The sequence below is a fragment of the Mobula hypostoma genome, chromosome 3 (assembly GCF_963921235.1).
Source record: "Mobula hypostoma chromosome 3, sMobHyp1.1, whole genome shotgun sequence".
Lineage (NCBI taxonomy): Eukaryota > Metazoa > Chordata > Chondrichthyes > Myliobatiformes > Myliobatidae > Mobula > Mobula hypostoma.
In genome coordinates, this window is record NC_086099.1 from 26,401,784 (window position 1) to 26,414,540 (window position 12,757).

Consider the following 12,757-nt stretch of genomic DNA (forward strand, 5'->3'; position numbering starts at 1 on the left):
CAAATCAGGCTGCCCTTGAGATATGCTTTCAGGCTTTTGTATCTTCTGACCAGTGGATGAGGGGGAAAGAGAGGATATCTGGGCTGGGTGGATTCTTTTATTCTGCTGGTGATTTACTGAGGCAGCACGAGGTGTAGACAAAGTGGATGGAGCCTGACAACATTCAGACAATCTTGGAAATACTCAACAGGTCAAGCAGCTTATTTGGGAACGGAACTATTGAAATGTCATTAATGCAAAATAGATTTTTTTTCTATTTTAGATTGACAGTATAGACAGAGTCCATGGAGAGGAGGCGGATTTTTATGATGGACTGAGCTGTGACCATAATGTGCAATTTCTTGCAATCCTGGGCAGAGTCGTTCCCATACCAAGCTGTGACACGCTTACATATAGTATCAGTAAAGAAAATAAATCAGAACCAGGTTTATTATCACTAACATATGTTGTGAAATAGTTGTTTTTGCTGCAGCAGTACAGAGCAACACATAAAAATTACCATAAATTACAATTTAAAAAGTTATAAAACTAAATCGAGAACAAATGGCGAGGCAATGTTCATGGTCCATTCAGAAATCTGACGGCAGAGGGGAATAAGCTGTTCATATAATGTTGAGTCTTTGGATTTAGGTATAGACTCTGAAGGGAAGTTGATATTCGTGATGGGGAGAGCTGCGTCCACAACTCTTGCAAGTTCTTGCCAGAGGAGCAGTTCCCATACCAAACTACGATGCATCTGGATAGGATTTTCGGTAAAGAACGCACTATCGTAATGTTTATTTTAGGTTATTTATAGTGTAAATCAACCACTTGTTGATTTAAATTTATTTTAAATTTAATGTTTGTAATGTTGCTGCAAAACAAGCTTACTTTCCTGATACTTATACCCTCGGTACCTGAAGAAACAGGTGGAAGAAATTAGAGCTAAATCAGGAACATTCAGTCAAATCCTAGGGTTCGTTTATGGTTGGCCTGTCAGAAATCCTGGCACAGCGGAGTCCAAATAGCAAACGCGGGAGATTAATTTAGTCTTATTGTTTTATAAGTGATGACATGTGTTATCTGCAATTAAAATAAGATGTTAAAAGTAAAGCGGTAGAAGTAAAGCTATGTATCGCCTTTAACCTCGCTGTGGAACTGAGGACTGGCTGATGGAAGGGAGTGAAAGAAACTCCAGCGTGGAACCAAAGGTCCCTGCAAAGCCGACTTTCGACCCCAGTGGTAATTTACACAAAGATTTACTAATTTTGCTAGAAATGGTGAAGTTGGTCTAATTAATACTGAAACATCACTGCCTGATCTATTCATTTAGTGGCTGCTTGTCTTGTGTTAGATGCCGTTTAATCTAATTCTATTCTGGCGGAAGTATGTTTCTGTTTATCGGATCATAATCTTCCTTTGCCCACTGTGTGTGCTATCCTTCAAAATCCCAATGTATACGTTTTGCTGGGCACGTTACTAAACGTACACATTGAATTTTGAAGTGAGGGAAAACTTGGGGTCGAAAGAGGGTTTGTTTTAACATAATGAAACGGGGTAAGGATTGGGACAGAAGTCCAAAGTTAAACAGGTGAAATTCGTGCTAAATAAGAAGACTGAATCAAAGTTGAAAAAATATCTATGGTTAATAAAATTTAAAGTGACAGGGCTTTACGTTTGAACGTTAAAGCGCACTTATCTCCCATTTACTGTACAGCTTAGACGGTTGGAATACTTTAACTGTATGATTTGACAATTCAAATCAACCAAGAAACTTGCGGTTTATGAATGCATTTTAATGGCGAGGCAGATACAGCAAATACATTCTGTGAACATCAGAGAATGATCTTGAGGTTTCTCTTTTGTGCATCTATGCTTTGTTCATTATTGGTTAGTATTCTTGTTATCATTGGTTAACTCGGAATTAGATAAACTTAGGACTTTGGTTGGTTGCTGTCTGAAAAAGTTCTAATTTTCTTACCACACAACTTTTACTGGTTCAGTTTTTATTTAAAAAGAAAAACTAATTAAATACTAAATCACAGATAAGAATAAGAAGACCCCCTCCCTCCCCCACGAGCAAAAAAGCATCTTCCCCACCAGCAAAAATGATTCCTCCTTCTCCATTCATTTACCTTATCCACCCATTTGGCTTCACTTATCACCTTCTAGCTAGCCTCCTTCCTCTCCCTCTACCTTTTTATTCTGGCATCTTCCCCCTTCCATTTTACTCGCGAAGAAGTGTCTTGGCCTGAGACGTTGACTATTTATTCCTCTCAATTTATGCTTCTTCACCTGCTGAGTTCCTCTATCATTTTGTGTGTGTTGCCTTGGATTTCCGGCATCTGCAGAATTTCTCATGTTTGTGATTCACTTTCCCTGCCTAAAGATTGCCTTGTTGCTTGTGTTTAGTTTCTATTCTCTTTTGTTTTGTGGTCCCTAATGCCTTGTTATTTTGCGGTCTATTATTAAAGTTATTGCTTACTGCTGCATCATCTCCTCTGCTGTTGGGCCAAGCTTCTGCTACAAAGTTCTAGTGATATCATTGGAGTATTCAGTTATTAGAACTTTCAGTTCTTTTCAGCAGTTAACTGTTGTAGATAACTATGTTTAGGACTTGAATGGGAAGCTGGAATGAAAATCTGCAGACTGTGGATAAGCAAGAACAGAATTGGGGATTATTGGACCATGAAAATAAGAATGTGGTTTTAAAATAGACGTACATTCAAGAGAATCTGCAGATGCTGGAAATTGTCAGGAACGCACACAAAATGCTGGAGGAACTGAGCAAGTCAGGCAGCATCTGTGGAAGGGAATAAACAACTGCCATTTTGGGCAGAAACAGTCCGGATGAAGGGTCTTGGCCCAATATGTCCACTACTGATTCTTTTCCATAGATGCTGCCTGAATTGCTGAGTTCCTCCAGCATTGTGAGTGTGTTGCTTCAAAATAGACAAATTTTAGGTGTAATATGTCTGGCACCAGAGTGACAGTGTGGGTATTTGTACATGCAGAAGTCTTCTGAACCTATATGTATGCTCTTTTCCACACTGTTTTTCAGTCTTGTATCATTTTCTCCAGGCATCCTTTCCCCTCTATCTTCTCCCCTAAATGCCCTCCTCCTTTTTGTATTTTCAATTCTACCCTGGCCTTGTTCTAGCCATTGGCCTCTTCGTTCTCTCCTGGGTGAGACTGCCTCACTTGCACAGTCCTCTTTACTCAGTGGCAAGGGACTGCCCATGGATGATGTTATGCCAAGACTGTTCTCTAACTTTATCACATCAAACTTAGCGCTCACTTCCGCTCATTCCCATTCCGACATGTCGGTCCATGGCCTCCTCTACTGCCATGATGAGGCCATTCTTGGGTTGGAGGAGCAACACTTTCTATTCTGTCAAATAGTCTCCCCTCGTACAGTTAATTCTATAAAACACAATGCAATGGGAAAGAAGCAAGTCTGAAAAGAACACTGATATACAGAGGGGCCAGTACCTCATTTTCCATCTGGATTCCCACCAACCTGATGGCACGAACATTGATTTTTAAAACAACACACACAAAATGCTGGAGAAACTCAGCAGGCCAAGCACCATCTAAGGAAAAAGGTATAGTCGATGTTTTGGGCCGAGAATAGAGTATAGTCGATGTTTCTGTAAATGGTGCCTCGTCTGCTGAGTTCCTCCAGCAATTTATGTGTATTGATTGGATTTCCAGCATCTGCAGATCTTTTCTTGTTTATGATTGATTTTTTAAAAAAATTTCTTTAATTTCCGCTCCCTCCCCTTTCACTCTTTTTCAATTTCCCTTCTAGCTCCTTTTCAACCCTTCCCTTCTCCTCACCAGCCAATCACCTCCTTCTGGTGCCCACTTCCTTCCCTTTCTCCCATGGTCTACTCTCCTCTCCTATCAGATTCATCCTTCTACTGCTTGTCACCTCCCAGCTTCTCACTTCATTACCCCTCCCACCCCACCTATCCATCTTCCCCATTACCTGGCTTCACTTGTCACACGCTACCTTGTACTCATTCCCCTCTCCCCCCACACATTCTGGCTTCTTGCCGCTTCCTTTCCAGCCCTGAGGATGGGCCTCAGCCCGAAGCATTGACTGTTTCTTCCTGTGTTTAGGTGCTGCCCAACCTGCCGAGTTCCTCCAGCATTTGGTGTTTGTTTTTCTGGACTTCCAGCGTCTGCAGATTCTCTTGTGATTATGGTCTCACTGCTACTGCTGGGACAGAAAGAGATATTACATCCAGTAACTCAGAGACTTCCTTTGTCCAAAGCCTAAAGGTCCCAACATGCTTTCAGTTGGCCTGGCAGTTTAATTACCGAAGTTTATTATCAAAGTATATATAAATAAACAACCTTGAGATTTGTCTGTTTATAGGCAGTCACAAAACAAGAAACCCGAAAGAACCCGTTTTAAAAAGAGACTATAACTACCACTCAATGAGCAGACGGAGAAAAATGCAAATCAGGCGAACGCTAAAAAGCAAGCAATAGCATTCGGAACAGATGTAAGTCCGTAGACATGAAGCCCAGAGCAGCTGGATCAGGCCCACAGCGTTCGGCCTCGGTTATTCACAAAGCGGGGCAAGTTGCCGCGAAGCTTGCAAACACAAGCTCGGAGCAGCTGGGGCAGGCCATGGCCTAAGTCTCGGTGTTGTGGAGAGCGGAGATCGAAGCTAACAATCCAGACGTATAAAATTCAAATCCAGCTGCAGCAGTTGTGGAATTTGAAAATCAGTGTTTCACCTGGAATTTGTTAAAAAATAGAGCTACTATGTTATATAAAAAAAAATGCATCTGGTTCACCAACGACCTTCAGAGAAGGAAATCCGCCATCTTTATCTGGTACAGGACTTCAGCCTCACCAATGAGATGAAGTCAGGAAAGGCCTAGTGAGCCACTTACTTCAAGGACATTTAAGGGTGGACAATAAATGCTGGCAATACTGGGTTCCATTTTTATTTTAAACAGAACTGTCAATAAGCAGCTTCACTGCTTTTGGGAGAATCGGGCCTCTCCCAGAAACTCCCAACCCTGTGTTTCATTTGACACCTGCGCTCTCCTGGAGCAAGGTGAGCTCCCCTCTGTCATTGCTTTTCCTTCCACCTCTCACTGATCTCAGCAGCCATTTCACGGGAGACCTCTGGCCTCCTTAGGACCGCTCCTACCCTGAACGCTTCCCCAGCGAGTAACTTTGCAGGAGGTCTGCTTGCCTGGCGTCACATTTATTATTGTCACATGTACTCAGGTACAGTGAAAAACAAGCAACACACGCAAAATGCTGGTGGAATGCCGCAGGCCAGGCAGCATCCACAGGAAGAAGCACGGGTGACGTTTCAGGCTGAGACCCTTCGTCAGTGAAAAACTTTGTTTTGCATGCCGTCAATACAGATCAGCTCCTCGCATCAGTACATCAAGCTAGTACAAGGGATAAAAAACAACTGAACACAGAACACAGTTACAGGGAATGGGTGTGCTGCAGACAATAATTTGCAAGGCCATAACGAAGTAGATTGTGAGGTCAGAAGTCCACCTTATTGTACAAGAGGTCCTTTCAATTGTCTTATACTGGTGGGGTAGAAGTTGTGCTTAAGCCTGATGATGTAAGTTTTGCAGGCTTTTCTATCTTCTACCGGGCCGGGGGGGGGGGGAGTTATAATAGAGAATATCCGGAGTGGGAGGAGTCTTTGTTTATGTTGGCTGCTTAACCAAGGCAGTGTGACGTGTAGCAGAATCCATCGAGGGGAGGCTGGTGTCCTGTGTCCTCGTCTCTCTGCAGTTTCTTGTGGTCCCATGCAGAGTAGCTGTCATATCAAGCCATGATGCATCTGGTCTGGATAAGATGCTTTCCATGGTAGGTCACTTGGCCATCATTTAAGAACAGCTGCTTCACAATATGTCACCTCCAGCAGTCTCTATTTGTGTTTCATCAGTCCTTGCCAATCCACTTCTTATACATTTCTTATAGAAAAACATGAGGTGGCGGGATGGAGGTATACCTCTACCAAAGGAGGTGTGAGGTGCTCCTTCCCTCCACTAGCCTGCAGGTCACCTTTGGCGGAAGTGAAGAACCTGTTTAGTGCCCCCCCCCCCCCCAATCAGGGTCACTTGTCGGATGGTTGTATGAGTAGCTGGTGTATATCACAAGTCCTGGTTATGTAACCACTGACGCCAGGCAGACAATCTCTGGCCAGATTTCCCCCGGGATCAATAAAGTATGACTATGACTATAGAAGAAAGCAATGGCAAACCACTTCTGTGAAAATTTGCCAAGAACAATCATGGTGATGGGACCGTGATTGCCTATGTCATATGACATGGCACATACCGAATGAAGATGATGAAATGTATAAAATTCTAAAGGGATTGGACAGGCTAGATGCAGGAAGATTGTTCCTGATGTTGGGGAAGTCCAGAACGAGGGGCCACAGTTTGAGGATAAAGGGGAAGCCTTTTAGGACCAAGATGAGGAAAAACTTCTTCACACAGGGAGTGGTCTATCTGTGGAATTCTCTGCCACAGGAAACAGTTGAGGCCAGTTCATTGGTTATATTTAAGAGGGAGTTAGATATGGCCCTTGTGGCTAAAGGGATCAGGGGGTATGAAGGGAAGGCTGGTGCAGGGTTCTGAGTTGGATGATCAGCCATGATCATACTGAATGGCGGTGCAGGCTCGAAGGGCCGAATGGCCTACTCCTGCACCTATTTTCTATGTTTCTATCAAAAGCCAACATGAATGGGATTGTAAGATTCAATTTTACTGCTTGTTTCCAGCAGGTATTTTTCTTTCTGTTACAGACCATTGGCTTTACTGCACTTCTGGTATTTTGCAGTTTTAAAGTTCAAAGTTTGACGTACTGAACATTTATTATCAAAGTTAGTATGCAGTATACAACCCTGAAATTTGTCTTGCCCATAGCGACGAAACAAAGAGAAACCATAGAACCAACCCACCCAGGGAAAAACATCAGACATCAAACTCCCCTCCCAAGGCAAAATATATCGTCAAATGGCTCCAAGAAAACCGAGGAAATACAGCATATAAACACACGCTATCAATAAGCATATTTCAGTAGAGTACTGTCTCTATGGTAATACTAGAAATATAACTGCCAATTTATATCTAAATGGCATTAGGAAAATAACCAGATAATAGTGTTTAAAAGTCAAGATTGAGAGATCACAAGTATTGGCCAAGGCTTCTGTGGATAATGTCTTTGGATTTTCTCCAAATGATACCAGCAGAGTTTTATGACCACCTGAGTAAACTGTAGGAGCTTGGATTTTTTTTAATATTCAAGTTCCTAGTGAGCTCATAAGCTCTGGCCTGGATGACCGCACCAGCTGATTCCTATTGCTGGTTTTCCTATGTGAATTGGTTCTTCTCCGAAATGCATCACTTTTTTTGCTTAATTATGTAAATTTTGGCCAGAATTTGCATACAGCTGAAGTGCAACTGTAGGGGAGAATGGAATTTTTGATGTTTCGGGTTGAATCCTGCACCCAGCATCTGCAGTTTCTTGCGTCTCCTTTAAATCGCATAGACTTCAGAGTAATGGATAGTTCTCATGAGATGAGAATTGGTTAACAGTAGAATGAGTGAGAAGAAGTGAGTCTTTCTCAGATTGCCAGGCAGTGGTTGGTAGGGTACCACCAGGATCAAGGGTTGGGATAGCACACAAAATGCTGGAGGAACTCAGCAGGCCAGGCAGCATGTATGGAAAAGAGGACAGTCAAAGTTTCAGGCCGAAACCCTTCAGCAGGACTGACCTGAAATGTCGACTGTACTCTTTACCAGAGATGTTGCCTAGTCTGCTGAGTTCCTCCAACATTTTGTGTGTGTTGCTGGGAAATCTGCAGATTTTCTCGTTTGTCAAAGGTTGGGGTGCAAAGTTTTCATGGTCCATCTCAATGATTTGGCTGAGGTGACCAAATGTCATCTCTCCAGGTTTGCTGATGATACTAGGGTGGATTAAGGAGGAGCATATAAGGAGGCTTCTAGACCATTATAGACAAGCTAAGTGAGTGGTGAGAAGAAGGCAGAGGAAAACTAATGTGGAAAATTTGAGGGCACCCACTTTGCTGTATAAAACAAAAACATTCCACTTGTCTAGCTGATGAGAGATGCAGAAATATTGATGTTCCAAGGGACCTATGTATACTACAACACAAGTCACTGAAAGCCAGCAAGCAATTAGGAATGCAGTCAGTGTGTTGGTCTTTTATTGTGGAAGTATTTGATGCAGGAGTGAGGACATATTACAGCAATGTATATTGGACTTTAATGAGGTGGTGAATGAGTGCAATGATGATTTTTGCCAGATTCCGAGTTGTGCAATAACAACAACCTCTTACTCAATGTCAGCAAGACCAGGGAGCTGATTATTGACATCAGGAGGAGGAAACCAAAGGTCCATGAGCCAGTCCTCATGGAGGATCTGAGGTGGAGAGGGTCAGCAACTTTAAATTCCTTGGTGTTATTAACTGTCCTGGGGCCAGCTCGGAAGTGCAATTACGAAGGAAGCACGGCAAAGCCTCTGCTTCCTTAGGAGCTTGCAAAGATTCAGCATAACATCTAAAACTTTGATAAACTTCTATATATGTGTAGTGGAGCGTATATTGACTGGCCGCATCACAGCCTGGTATGGAAATACCAATGCCCTTGGAAGGAAAATCCTACAAAAAGTAGTGGATACAGCCCAGTCTATCACAGGTAAAGCCGTTGCCATAGAGTCAGAGACCCCCACCACCCAGGGCATGCTCTCTTCTCACTGCTGCCATCAGGAATAAGGCACAGGAGCCTCGAGACTCACACCACCAGGTTCAGGAGCAGTTACTACCCTTCAATCATTCGTCTTTGAACCAAAGGGGATACGTTTACTCAACTTCACTTGCTACATCACTTAAATGTTCCCACAACCTATGGCCTCACTTCCAAGGACACTTCATTTCATGTTCTCGATACTTATTGCTTTTTTTTAATTATTATTTATTTTTGTTTATGCACACTGGTTGAACACTCAGTCAGTGTGGTCTCTCATTGATTCTATCATTGTCAATATTCTGTTAATGATTTATTGATTATGCCCACAGGAAACTGAATCTCAGGGTTGTATATGGTGACATATAGGTACTTTGATAATAAATCTACTTTGAACTTTGAGATATTTGGTTTGCTGTATGCTTAGAGATTGAATAGACCAGGTATTGAGCGTTAAGAAGAATAAAAGGTGAATTCAGTTGAACTTACAGAATTTTTATAGGGTATCTTAGCAGGTAGAATGTTTCCCCAACTGTGCCGAATAAGGATTCTCAGAATACAGGGAAGACTGTTTAAGACTGAAATGAGGAGAAATCTCTTCATTCAGAGGGTAGTAAATGTCTGGGATTTTTTTGTCCTGGATTACCGTAGAGGGTCAGTCAGAGTTGATGATAGATTTTGGGGAGATGGAAATAGTACAGGAAAACAAAGCCAAGGTAGAAGCATGAACATCAGCAGTGGATAGGGCAGCATGCTCAAACGACCAGAATCTCATCCTAACCTGCTTTGGACCTTTGTATTATGCCAGCAGGTTGGGTAGGATCTGATCCTGGTGTTACAGATATGCCTGTTTAGCTCTCACTGCCCGGTTCCTATTCACCTGTGGCTTAGTATTTTGTTCAGACATTCTGAACCAGGGTCCTATTTTCCCCAATTTCTAGCCGATCCAACAACTCCTTTTCTGTTATCTTCAAAAGCCCCTTTCTTCTCTTCCACCATGTTTTCTTTAATTTCTCCGTGTATGATCCTTCCTCTTCCATAATCTGTCAGTGATCTTTATCTTCCTATGTCTACTTCTGTATTGGACAAGACCATATTGCCTTCCTCATAGTGTTTTCATTTGATCCTGCTACCTTACAGCAACAGCCATAGCTTGTCCCTCCAACTCTTGGCGGTTTGTCTGCTCAGTGTGCCTGCTGATGGCTAATTTTGCTCATCAAATTCCCCTTCCAGCTATGTGACTGGGTTATCAATTGCTGTCTCATTCCTGTGTTTCACTGTATGTTTTTCATATTCTTGTGATAGGTGAACTTGAATCTTGACGCTTGAATTTTGAATCTTGACTATCCATTCATGTGAACTAGATTTTTCCACCAACAAGGAGCCTCATCCCCCTTCTCCAATTTCATGATGTACTTCTATCTGGCTTAATTCCTTCACGTTTGCTACTCCGCTTTCCCCCTGAGAATTTAGCCCTGATCTCCTATTTCTTTTCACTTCCTTAATACATCTCAGTTAAGAATCAGAATAGTATTGGATTCTATATTTACGTTTTGTGTCAACAGAATGAAAATAACTTATGCTTGCAATACATGTGATGCATTTATCTCCAGTCATTTTCCTACTGGTGTGTTATACCAGCCTGTACTTGTTTGCTTTGACTTTTGGATGGCTTTAACTCTACCTACTGTTAATGCCCAATCAGTAAAGACCAGTTTTTCTTTTGTGTAAACAATTTTACTTTCAATTTCTCAATTCAATACATGAGGGCCACCATCTTTTCGTCCCACAAATTTCCCCTTTTCCTCTGGCGTGCATGCGCATAATAGGGAAAGTGAGCGTGCCTACTAAATACTTGTATAGTCCAAGTGAAGAGAACTCAACAATCTCCCAACCTTGTTTTATGTCTATATTTTTAAAAAATTAAATTAAAAAAATTTAAAGACAATTCAAATGTCCACTAGGATATGAGAATTAGTTCTAACCTTTGATGTTAATACAATCCTTAAGGTACTAAGTGCCTTTAACAGCACAAGAGCTGGCACCCCCTTCTTTGTAAGACAGTCAGCTCATTGTTCCTTTGCTGTTGACCATAGCACATAATGAATTTTCTGTGCTTGGACACGTACTTTGATGCTGCTTATCTTTAGATGAAGCCTCTTCTCTAACTGACTTGGTGGATTTGATGGCATCAACCAAAGAGTAGTTGTCTGTAACACATGTTATTTATAGACTATTCTAGAAAAGCTCAGAAAAGAGTGTGGCCAGATAAGCAGCATTGTCAATACCTTCAGACATAGCAAGGGTTTCTCCTGCCAGTGTACTCTGTACAACTCTTCGAATCCTTTTTTGATTGTCAATAGAGAGGTGAAAATCTTCCCTTTTCTCCCATCAGTCCAATAAAATGTCCCCCTTGGGAAGATTTCCAAGTGAGGCATCTCTGAAGACAACAAGCCTCAGTGAGCTATCTTTTCCAAGCTGTTGAAACTTCAAGACTACCTTTTCTGAGTGAATTATGCACACTATATTGTTTGCCTCTTAAAGTTTGTACTGTGGCATTTTTTTTTGTGCTGGATGCCAAGTTGCAGGCATCAAACATGATGTCAGGTTGCTCTGCCTTGCCACCCATAGAATCTGACCTATCTTTGACCTGAGTTGTTCAGCTTCAGCTTCACTAAGGCTGCGTCCACACTAGACGGATAAATCCGTGACCGAAGCTTTTTCTCTTCATTTTGACCCTCCATCACACTGAAACGGTGTTTTCCTCCCCCGAAAATGGAGCTTTTCTAAAACACTCCCCAGAGTGTGTAAATCTGAAAACGCCGGTTGGCTATTGTAGTGTGTATGGGGTAACTGGCTAATTTTAAAAACACTGTCATGACATGCCGGAACAAATGGTGGCAGCAGTGCAGTATTTTACTGTTTTCTTGAATGCAACCTCCAACAGCAATATCTGACAATAGATGTGTAACATCCTAATGTAACATTGTATGGAATTACAAGATAACACTGATACCGACATGTTTTATACATTTAACATGGTGCTTTATTAATGTATTGCTTGTGCAAACATTCAATAGATGCAATTGTCATTTTTGCCCAGTAACTCGTTTTATGGCACGTTTAATACACAAGGACATGGCAAAAGTAAAGGCAAACAAATGAGGTAACAGCAAATTTCACTTTTGCCCAGTAACAAGCCTTATTGCATTTAGTTGTAGCTGTTGTCCCTTCCATCGGTGAAGAGACTATGGGTGTAGGAAATGTTTCTGGACAAACACGCACCAAGTGTACCGTTTCCTCTTCACTTGTTTTCTGTGTGTCCTGTGCATGCCCAGTAGGAGGAGATTCACTCAAAATCCGTTTTAATGTGGACGGAGGTATTTTCAAAAACGCCTAGTGTGGACGCCTATAGTTTTTACGCGAAACCGGCGTTTTCAAAATTATCCGGTCTAATGTGGACATAGCCTGAGGGGGCATTCCTTTTGTGTGGCACGTGAGGATTCCATGTGGATTGTCTGAAGATTCCTTATGTAGCTTTCTTGGTGCAGTTGTACTGTTCCGTCAACAGTAAGGATGTCTATGTTCCTTGCACCCAATCTGAAAGGCTGACTTTAGCTGAGGTATCACTGTTGTGGCAAAGTTTTATGAGCCTCCCCATATGAAGTCATCTACTTAACAGGCAAGTACTCAAATCACATGACATCCTGAATCTTGCCAGTTAAAAAACAGCTGGATTCACTTGTGACATCTTTCCATCTGTTTTCAACATATTTCCTTGACCTTTTTATACCAGTAGAGCGATGCATCTGCTACACCATACATACACTTACTGAGCTTCCACAGTGTTCCTTCACTTCTGTCTTGTGACACCTCCATTCCCTGTAAGAATGTGGATTTTATGTCCATGCAGTGGGGTTGCCAATGCTTTTGACATATCACTGAGAGAAAGAGTCAGAGACTCTGATGCACATGTTGGTGAGTCTTTTTGAGTTTTTTTATGTTCAGTTCC

At 42.0% G+C, this 12,757-nt stretch overlaps 1 protein-coding gene across 1 annotated transcript in view; it reads left to right on the top strand.

Annotated features, from left to right (window-relative positions):
• The first annotated feature begins 982 nt into the window (after window positions 1–982).
• The window catches only part of galt (galactose-1-phosphate uridylyltransferase), a 90,983-nt gene continuing 79,208 nt past the window's right edge, over window positions 983–12,757 (top strand). The window contains exon 1 of the mRNA XM_063042066.1: window positions 983–1,221. Within this exon, the coding sequence (XP_062898136.1) occupies window positions 1,152–1,221 (70 nt within the window). The 5' untranslated portion in view covers window positions 983–1,151. The remainder of the gene's footprint in view (window positions 1,222–12,757) is intronic.